Here is a 10,240-nt window from a genome sequence, read left to right on the forward strand (position 1 = left end):
ACAGTGCCTTTGACATCCTTGTGTTTTCCGAACTGCGGGCTCTCCAAAGTTTACTGAACTGAATCTAAGAATCTCGTCTGGGGGGAGGCTGGCTTTACGCGGGGCGCGTTCTGTGGTTTTGCTGGCGGCACAGCGAAAGCACTGCCCGGCTCATCTCTCGGGGCCTCTTAGGGGCGCAGGGCCGCGGCGGGCGCCGCAGGCCCGGGAGCCGGTGCTCGGGTGCCGGACCCGAGGTTACGGTACCTGCTCTAACTCTCCCGCTCGGCTTCCGCTCTTGGGCTTCTCCGGGCTAAGCCGGTTTACCCGCAGCGAGCTCGGCCCGACCCCGCTCGTCGGGTCCCCGCCCGCCGCCCCACTCCCCGGCACCCCGGCCCCTGCGAGAGGAGGCGGCTCAGCGCCGAGCTGGTCGGACTGGTTCTGAGCAGGAAGTCCCCCGCCCTCGCTGCCGGCGGCCGATCGACCCCGCGCGGGCCTGGGCGTCTGTCGGTCCGTCCGTCCGGCGGCCGGTCGGACAGCTAGCCGGCGCTCGCAGGCGCGCGGTCGGGCCGGCCGGGGCGGAGATCAATGCGGCTTTGTGCGGGGCCGCCCACACCCCGGGGGCCGCTCGGGGCGGCGGGTGCGAGCGCGGCGGGCCGGGCGCGCTGAGATTAGCGGCCATGTGACCTTACCTGGGCCGGGCGGCGGGGGAGGGGCGCGCAGGTGAGGCGGCGGCCGCCCGGCCCTGCACGCGCACTCGGCGGCCGCGGGCTCGGCGGCATGGCTGTCAGCAGGAAGGACTGGTCCGCGCTGTCCAGGTGAGCGCCGCGGCCGGCCCGGGGAGCCGCACCGGGCTCTCCTCTCCCCGCCGCGGCGTCGGTCCCCTTCCCGTCCCCGGGAGCCGGGCTCCGAGCCTGGGTGCTGCTGCTGCTGTAGTGGGGGGGGGTGGGGGGGGGGGGGGGTGGCAGCCACTGGGGCCAAAGTGGGGAGCTCTTAGGTGACAGGGCAGGGCGGATGTTCTCGCTCCCCCACGGTTTTCTTTCCTCCTCTCGGGGACTGAGGCCACACACAGGGTGCTTGGGGGAGGCTGGTCCCCGGCCTGGAGAGCCCCCCCCCCCCCCCCCCCCCCCCCCCCCCCCTGCCGGGGGCGGGGGGGGGGACGGGGGGGGGGGTCGGGGGTTACCGCCAAGCCTCCTTCCGAGAGAGGCCTCCCCCGCTGCCATGTTTCTCTGGTAGAGACTAGGAGAGTGGGCCCCTGGGGAGGTATCCCTCACCCCCTCTTGGGGAAGAGGGGTGGGGACAGCACTCTCTCCCTGGAGGGTCAGAAGAACAGGGATCAGGGAATAGAGACCATTGGGCAACAGAGCCCCCTCCCACTAATGAGGCTCAAATTCAGAGTGTGGCATTTTGGGGTGGTGTCTGGGCTGGGCGACCTCAAGATAGTTGCTGTCCCCCTCTGTGCTTCAGTCTTTTTTTGTAGGCTGGTCTGTCAAAGGGTCAGGACACTGGGTATCTTATCCTTGCCTGCTGGACATCCTGTCAGGGTTAGATAAGCCTGGGATGGTGGAGGGTTGTCCTGGAGGCAGCACCCCTCACTGTGGCTGGTGACCCTGGTGACTCCTCTTGGAGCTACGGGGCACCTCCCCTCAGAAGTGTTCACACCAGCATCTTCATCTCTTCACCCCCCACTCTCCCTGCCATCTACCCCCATCTTGCCCTTGAAGAAACTGAGGCCCGTGTAGTAGCTCAGAGCTGGATTCCTACTCCTTTGATCCCATAGGGTTAAGGCAAGTAGAAATTGTCCTTTTTGCCCTTCCCAGGTGGGCATTTGGATACCGAGGCCAGGGTTCTCTCTGCAGAGCAGACCAGCACCCTCCCCAGGCCTTCCCCATTAAGGTGGCTTTCAGGCATTCTCCAGTGTTCTAGGATCTCCTTTGCCTCCCTCCAGAAGGGCTCTACAGCTTCTCTCGTGTCTCAGTCTCATCCTCCCGAGGGCTGGGGGCCCACCTCAGACCCTCAGGACCTCACAGGCTCTGAAGCACTGTTGCCTAGGAACCCCCCATGTGGTGGGGCCCAAGGGTTCTAGAGAGGGGATAAGGTACGCCCCGAGAATGGAAGGAACCCAGTGCCCCGGGAAAAGGAACCTAGGCTGCCCGGGAGGTTGGGCACACCCCAGGGAAGGTCTGTGCTGAGGGTGGAGCTTGGGGGTCCAGACCTTGGACTCTGCACGTGGGTCATTGTGCCTGGGGGTTGATGTGGGAGTGTCTTTGCTCCCAGGTGAGGGCATATCTGTGCCAGTGGATGTGTGCTTACATGGGTGCGTGCAGGTGTATGTGTGGGTGAGCGTGTTTATGGCCTGTGCAGTATGGAGATATCTGTGTGAGTAGTAGGTTCTTACGTTGCTGAGTTTGGGCTGTAGGAGTCTCAGTATGTTTGGTGTGAACGTTTATTGAAGACCTCAGTATAGTGCATTGGGTGAAAAATGCAAACCACACGCTACTTCATTCGGAGCTCACCAACTGGTGGGATATATGTGATTTTGTGTCTGAGAGCGTGCCTGGATATGTATAGGGTGTGTGTGTGTGTGTGTGTGTGTGTGTGTGTGTGTGGTGGGTGGGCAGCTGGAGCATGAGAACTTTAAAAATGGGAGCTGGGTCTGGTCTTAGCTTGTCCACTGCTCAGATGGACATGTGGCCGCAGGGGTGGGGCCGGGTTCCCACGGGATGCCCAGGGTGAGTGCCAGGAACGCCCTGGGGAACCAGTCCTGCCACAGGAGCCCCTGGCCTGCTCTCCCTGCCAGCCCCAGCCCGCACAGAGCCCCATGGGCAGACCCAGCTGGTACCAGCCGTCACTCTGATGAGGCGCCTGGAGCAGAGGTCCGCTCCCGCTCTGCTCCCCGGCTGAACAACAAGCCTCAGCGGGCAGGAGGGAAAGCGCTGTGAGTCACTGTCAACCTGTGATGAGGGTGTGACCGGTGTGGCTCCAGGCAGGGTCCAGGTGGGGAGCGGAGGGCCAGCCTGCCACCTATCCTTGGCGTGAAGTAGACATTCAGATGCTCCAGCTCTGGGATGGGGGCGGTGGCGAGCTGGTTGGCAGGGTGCCCTGGTCAGTGGCCATGTCCTTTCCTCCCGGGGCTGGCCAGGTGACGGGTGAGGCTGGGCTGGGCCTATCTGCAGGGGGTGAGGGGTGGGTCTGAGAGTGCCTGGGACTGAGCTGCCAGTGGTTAATCATTTCCCTGCCTAGGCCTTGAGCAGGTCTCCCACCTCCCAGCACGGCTCTCCGTCCTCCCCTGACACCTCTCCCTAGCCCATCAGGGCTGGAAGGGACTTCTGTGACTGCCCGTGGTGACCCCTCCTTGTGCAGAAGGGCAGCCCGAGACCTGTCTTCCCTAGGGGTTGAAGACTGGCCCAAGGTCATAAGGCCAGTCAGAGCTGGGCCTCCCAGCTGTCTGTTCTTTCCTTCAAAGAGTTACAAATCCTGCTCCTTGAGGCCCAGGGTTCTACAGATGTTTCTGGGGCAGACTTCCCACCCTTCCCCTATTTAACCAGAGCAGCTGAGCCTTGATCTGTTTTTTGAGCTTGTTTTGAGGTCTCCCGCAGGGAGGTTCTTCCTTAGATCTAACTTCTATCTGTTAAGCAGCTGAAAGCAGTGGTGTGAGTGACGTATTGGGGAGGATGGTGGCCGCACATGGAGGCGAAGAGAGGGATGTTGTCCCCAAGTGAAGGGCAGGAGGTAGAGGAAAGAATTGTCGGGAAGGAGGGAGTGGTGGGGCGGCTGCCTAAGGCTGTGGCATCAGCTGGGGAGAGTGGCTGGGACTCCCAGATGGTGGGACCCAGGTTCCGTCCTGGGCCTGGCTCTGGTCAGTGCGTTGGCCATGGGGCTTCCCCAAAACCTCTGCTCTCCCAGGCTGCACCATGAGCTCTGGCCTGCCCTGGGGTGGAGAATCCCACATGGTCAGAGGCCCTCCCAGGCTCCCCAGCTTCTTCCTCTGAACATACACTGACAGGCTGTCAAGAAGGTGGGGACTCACTCTGGCTTAGGGGCAGCCCTCCTCGGACCGCCTCTTCTGGCATCTGGTATTGTGGTTAAGGGTACAGGCTTTTGAGAAGCTGACCTGGCATGGAATCTTATTTTTTTCCTTTTGATTAATTGTGCTATCTTGGGAAAATTACTAGCCCCAGTGACCTTCCATTTCCTCATCTGTGAAATGGGGATAACACCACCTTACCTCATGGGGTTGTTGTGAGGTTTAATGTCCACGTTCTTTGTAAAATACTAAGAACGGTGCCTGGCATTATAGTAAGCACTTAGATGTTAGTACTCTCACTTCTTGATTCCTTTTTCAACTAATATTTGTGTGCTACTGAACGTTAAGCACCATTCTAACGCCCTTACTTATCATATATTTATTATGGGGATTTCAACAGTTGCACCTGCTGAGGTTCCCCTTGAAAACTGACCCTTGCCCCTCCTTCCCCCCTTCCACCCCCAATTCTGTCCATTTCCTCATCTTATAAGCAAGAGTTTTTTTTTTTTTTTAAGATTTTATTTATTTGACAGAGAGAGACACAGCGAGAGAAGGAACACAAGCAGGGGGAGCGGGAGAGGGAGAAGCGGGCTTCCCGCGGAGCAGGGAGCCCGACGCGGGGCTCGATCCCAGGACCCTGGCATCACGACCTGAGCCGAAGGCAGACGCTTAACGACTGAGCCACCCAGGCGCCCCTATAAGCAAGAGTTAATGGCAATAACGTTTCTTCCCCAGGGTGAGGTGGTGGTAAAGGTGGTGAAGGTGAAGTGATTCATGTTCTGCCAGGGGTTGAAGGCAGCCCCATGATTCCTGAGCAGCAGGGGGGTGACCAAGTCATCTTGGGGGATTGTGGGGTCATGGCATAAAGCTGGTGGACATTCAAGGACACCTGGGCCGCACCTCCTGCAGTTCCAGCCCTGAAGACCCCTTAGGGCTAGGGCTGGCCTGGGGAACAAGGGGGGTGAGTCATTTCCGAAGAGACAAGGCTCTGGCAGATCACATTCCATATATGGCCCCACTGGAGGATAAACAAATAAGCTGCTTCCCCCAGGGCTGAGAGGAGTGTGTGTGGGAACGGGGTGCTCAGGACCTAGAAATCCTGGAGGCTCCAGCCCAGCCCAGCTGGGTGTGGTCAGGGGAGAGGAACTTCTGGCTTTGTGGGGGCCCTTTCCCCAGTGTATGGATCCCTCAACTTTGGAGGGCAAGAACTGGTCCCACATTGGACATAGGGGGAGGGAGTAAGTCCAGAGAAGGTGAGAGATGAAAACATGGCCTCAGATGAAAGCCAGCTAAAGCTGGCATTTCCAAGTCTGGTGGAGAAGAGCTCCAGTCAGAGTCCCATGGCCTTGACCACAGAATTTAAACATGATTCCCATAGGCCTTCACATGACCCCTGTGGGCTCTGTGTATTTGAAGATTAGTCAGTCATTCATTCACTCATTCACACACATAAACTGATGATCTCTCATGAGCCAACTTAAGCTGAGGAGTGGTCAGGCATCAGAGCCTGGCTCGTAACAGATGGGCAGATTGTCTTTGGGGAAGCTCAGAATTTGTCCCCCCCTTCATGCTCGTCCTTGTCAAGACAGACGTTTCGCAATTCCCCAGGGAGGAGGAGAGCCCTCACATCTGAAAGTTGACAGTCACACTGGTTCATTCCACATTCGTTGGCACTTATGTGCCGGGCCCCATAGTGGGTGCTAGAGATGAGAGACACCCTCTCCTGTGGGCTCTCCTCTCCCTGCAGGACAACATCTTCACACTTTGTTTTCAGACTTCTCAAACCCTCTCCACTCTCCTTCATTTCCCCATTTTTAAAAAGAAAACAAAACTTGATGTGTGTCTATTGTATATGAATTCTACCTCAATTACAAAACCATTCCTTGAGTCCATTCTGCTCTAGCTACTGTCCCAGTTTATTTGCTTTTCTTCTGAGGAAAACTTCTCCAAAGAGTTGCTGGTCCTCGCCAGTTCCTCGTTCTTGACTCCCATTCTCCCCTTGCGAGTCCGGCTTGGCTCTGGGACCAGCACCTCTGCTCACTACTCTGTGCTGGTCTCCCCCCACCCCCCCAATTGGCCTTGGACAGGACCTCGTTCCTGCCTCCAGGTTCACACTCCGCCCTGATTTTCCTCTGATCTCCCCGGCTCAGGGCCTTGGTCTCCTTTGCACTGGTGTCTTCTCCTCACCCTCAATAGCCAGAAACGGAACTTTTCCTCCCCCTGCCCCCCACTGCCGGCCACCATCTCCCCAAACTCCCCTCCCCCCATCTTTCCCATCTTACTAACAGCACCAGGAATTGCTCAGGCCAAAAATCTAGGAGTCTTCCTTCTTTCTTCTCTTTGTCTCTGCCTTCATCCCCATCCAGCCCATCTCCCCTTGGCTCACTCTACAAGATGTGTTCCCAGTCCATCCCTCTTTCCTTCTCTCTGTCACCACCACAGTTCAGGCCAGCATGGCTCTCACCTGGGCCATGGCAGGAGCCTCCTGACGGGGGCCCCTATCTCCCCCTCCCCCCCGCCACCCTCAATTCTTCTTCCTTCAGTGGCCAGAGAGATTAAATAATAATAGTAACAAATTTTATCATGTCACTCCTCTATGTGAAACTATCCAGTGGCTCTCCAGCATACTTGAATAAAACCCACATTCTTTCCCTGGTCCATGAGGCCCTTTTCTCTGGCCTCTCCTCCTTGTCCTAGCTCCCTGTGGGCCACGCTGTGGCTCCAGCCTCCCCTTCCCCTAATGCCCAGCCATCACACCCGGGGCTTTACACTTGCGGTGTCCTCCTCCTGGGACACCCTGCCACCAGATCCGGGCTCCTCCTCAGAGCTCTCGGAGAGGCCTCCCGTCCCGGTCACCTTCTCTCACATTACCCTTTACCTGGTTCTGTTGTCCTCGGGTCACTTCCTGACATTGTTTTGTTCGTGCACTCATTTCCTGGCTCGCTGACCACACCCCCACACCCCCTGCACTATGCACTCCTCCCCTGCTGCATCCCAATGCCTGGGACTGTGTCTGGCACGTAGTTGGTACTCAAAAAATATTTGTTTGGTGGATGTTGGATCAACATGATGTTGGGCTTAGAAAAACAGAGTGGAGCCATTGTGTGGCTCATCCTCCTCATTTTAGGAAGGAAAACTGGCGAAGAAGACAGACAGGGATGTACCCAAGGGCAGGGGGAGTAGACTGCCTTATGAGAGGCTGCCTGGAGAATCTTTCCTTGGAGGCTCCATAGATGCATTTCATATGTAATTCTGTTTGTAAAATCCGTGGGTTTGCATGATTATTTTTTCCCAGAAAATGTCTGTTCCTTAAATTGAGGCTTGGTTGCATGGCGATACCCTGCAGGAGGGGAAGAGGCCCAGGAGGAATAGGGCTGGGCCACAGGACAGGCTGGGAGAGCAGGTTTGACACCTGACGGTGGCAGAGGGATGGCCTTACAGTAACTCTGGGAGGGAAGAAGAGACTTTTTCCAGACTCTTCCTATCTGTAGGGCCCTAGGTAGTACTGGGAGAGTCATAGGAAGGCTCCAGAGAGGGCCCACTCTGCTGACTTACAGTGTGCTATTTCCAGCCCAAACTTTCTCCCAGGCCACTGGGTGAAGCACATCCTCCTGTCCCAACAAACGTCCTCCCTCTGACCTCAGGCTTGCGCAGGCCCTCCCTTCTGCCTGGCCTACCGGTTTCTCCCCAGCCCCCTGTCACCTCTTTTGAAATCCTGTTCACCCACGGAGACCCAGCCAGGGTCAGTCTCATCCTTGAGCCTTTCTTGATAATCTTGCCTTACAGTAATCATCCTCTCTCCTGCAGAGCAATTTCTGTGCTTTGGCTGGGGGAGTTATTGGTGGACATGCTTCTCTTTCTCACTAGATAGAGGTATCTTTTTAAAAAATTTTTATTGTTATGTTAATCACCATACATTACATCATTAGTTTTTGATGTAGTGTTCCATGATTCATTGTTTGTGTATAACACCCAGTGCTCCATGCAGAACGTGCCCTCTTTAATACCCATCACTGGGCTAACCCATATTCCCAACCCCCTCCCCTCTAGAACCCTCAGTTTGTTTCTCAGAGTCCATCGTCTCTCATGGTTCGTCTCCCCCTCCGATTACCCCCGCTTCATTCTTCCCCTCCTGCTATCATCTTCTTTTTTTTTTTTTCTTAACATATATTGCATTATTTGTTTCAGAGGTACAGATCTGAGATTCAACAGTCTTGCACAATTCACAGCGCTTACCAGAGCACATACCCTCCCCAGTGTCTATCACACAGCCACCCCATCCCTCCCACCCCCCACCACTCCAGCAACCCTCAGTTTGTTTCCTGAGATTAAGAATTCCTCATATCAGTGAGGTCATATGATACATGTCTTTCTAGATAGAGGTATCTTTAGGGTAGGGATCCTGCTTGTTCTATGAATCCCCCAGTTCCTGACTTGCTGGTCCATTGCAGTTGCTTAGCAATGATGTATCTGCTCTTTGGTTGGGATGGAAGGGTGGGTGGATGGAAGGTGGGGAGGGCTGGCAGCGAGGTGGGTGGGAGGATGAAAGGGCAGGTAGCTAAAGACGATTGATGGGGGTGCACCTGGGTGGCTCAGTTGGTTGAGCGTCTGACTCTTGGTTTCAGCTCAGGTCATGATCTCAGGGTCCCGGGATCGAGCCCTGAGTCAGGCTCCACGCTCAGTGTAGAGTCTGCTTGTCTCTCTCCCTCCCTGTCTGCCCCTCCCCATGCTCGCTTGCTCTCTGTCTCTCTCAAATAAGTAAATCTTAAAAAAAATAAAATAAAATAAAGATGATTGGGCAGGGAAATGGGGGGGTGACTGAGTTGATGGGTGTTTGGATAGACAGGTGGCTGGGTGGGTAGGCAGCGAGTGAGGAAGGAGATGGACAGGTGGGTGACTGGTTGTGAGAGTGATTGGGGGGCAGGACCCAAAGTAGAGTGTATGGAGTCCCCTTGCTCCCTGACAAATGAAAGCTGGTTCTAGAAGGTGAGAGAGCTCCAAGAGCTCCTGAGAAGGGAGGCTGATATTGAAATCTTTTCCAGGTGTAATTGGTCTTGTCTGTGGGGCTTCCCCTCTGAGCAGCTGAGAAATCCCATGGGTTGTTGAGAAACTCTGAGAAAGTTTCTCTGTGATTGTCCACTGATCGATGTTATCTAAGAATCCAAGACCAAAAAGAAAAAGGAACTTGTCAAGTGTATCCATCTCCTTCAGGCAGAACCATGCCCAGCCTCTCATGTTCGTAGTCCCTCCTAGAGAGGGAGGCCCCACATTCTCACTCTGGATTCTAGAAGTCTAACCCAGTGGTTGTCATCTGTGTTGGAACCCCCCCCCCCCGCCCCGAGGGACATGGCAAAGTCAGGAGACATTTTTGGTTGTCACAACTGGGGTCTGGTGCTAAGGCATCAAGTGGGGAGAGGTCAGGGGTGCTGTTCAACCCCCATAATTCAGCAGAGCCCCTGCACAGGAAGTTATCTAGCTGAAATGTCAGTGATGCCCAGGATGAGAAACCCTGGTTCAGTCCAAATCCTCTTAGTGTCTTTAGCTGAAATTTAATACATATGTAATGTGAACCACAAATTTGAACCACATTTAAAATTTTCAGGTTTTTTTTTTTAAATAAAATTTTCAGTTTTTAAAAAGATTTTATTTATTGGTGAGAGAGAAAGCATAAATGGGGGGAGCGGCAGAGGGAGATGGAGAAGCAGGCTCCCCGCCAGCAGGGAGCCCGACGTGGGGCTCCCATCCCAGGACCCTGGATCATGACCTGAGCTGAAGGCAGACGCTTAACAGGTTGAGCCACCCAGGCGCCTCTAAAATTGTCAATTTCCTATAGATGACATACTAAGAAAGTAAAAAGAAACAGGCGATGAATTTTAATACTATATCTCATTTCCCCAGTATATCCAAAATATTATATCTCATTTCCCCAGTATATCCAAAATATTATATCTCATTTCCCCAGTATATCCAAAATATTATCATTTCAACATGTAACCAATATGCAGAATTATTAATGAGATATTTTACAGTCTGTTTTTCATATCAGGTCTTGTGGCATGTGTATCTTACAGCACATCCCAATTCAGCCCAGCCCTGGTTCCAGTACGGTTCTCTTGCACACAGCCCAGGCCTAGAGGGTGTTTGCTCTTTTCCCCCAGCCCCGCAGGGGTTTGGCTCTGGGGGATGGGGATGCAGGGATCCAGGGATATGGCCTGGTCTGCACTGAGCCTCTCCCCC

General features: G+C 55.1%; 1 protein-coding gene across 1 annotated transcript in view; it reads left to right on the forward strand.

Moving 5' to 3' along the window:
* Positions 1 to 12: 12 nt before the first annotated feature.
* Positions 13 to 10,240, forward strand: part of LAD1 (ladinin 1) — an 18,087-nt gene continuing 7,859 nt past the window's right edge. The window contains exon 1 of the mRNA XM_035010350.1: positions 13 to 794. Within this exon, the coding sequence (XP_034866241.1) occupies positions 757 to 794 (38 nt within the window). The 5' untranslated portion in view covers positions 13 to 756. The remainder of the gene's footprint in view (positions 795 to 10,240) is intronic.

This window comes from Mirounga leonina, unplaced genomic scaffold, assembly GCF_011800145.1.
Source record: "Mirounga leonina isolate KUSES-001 unplaced genomic scaffold, KU_Mleo_1.0 Mir_154, whole genome shotgun sequence".
NCBI lineage: Eukaryota > Metazoa > Chordata > Mammalia > Carnivora > Phocidae > Mirounga > Mirounga leonina.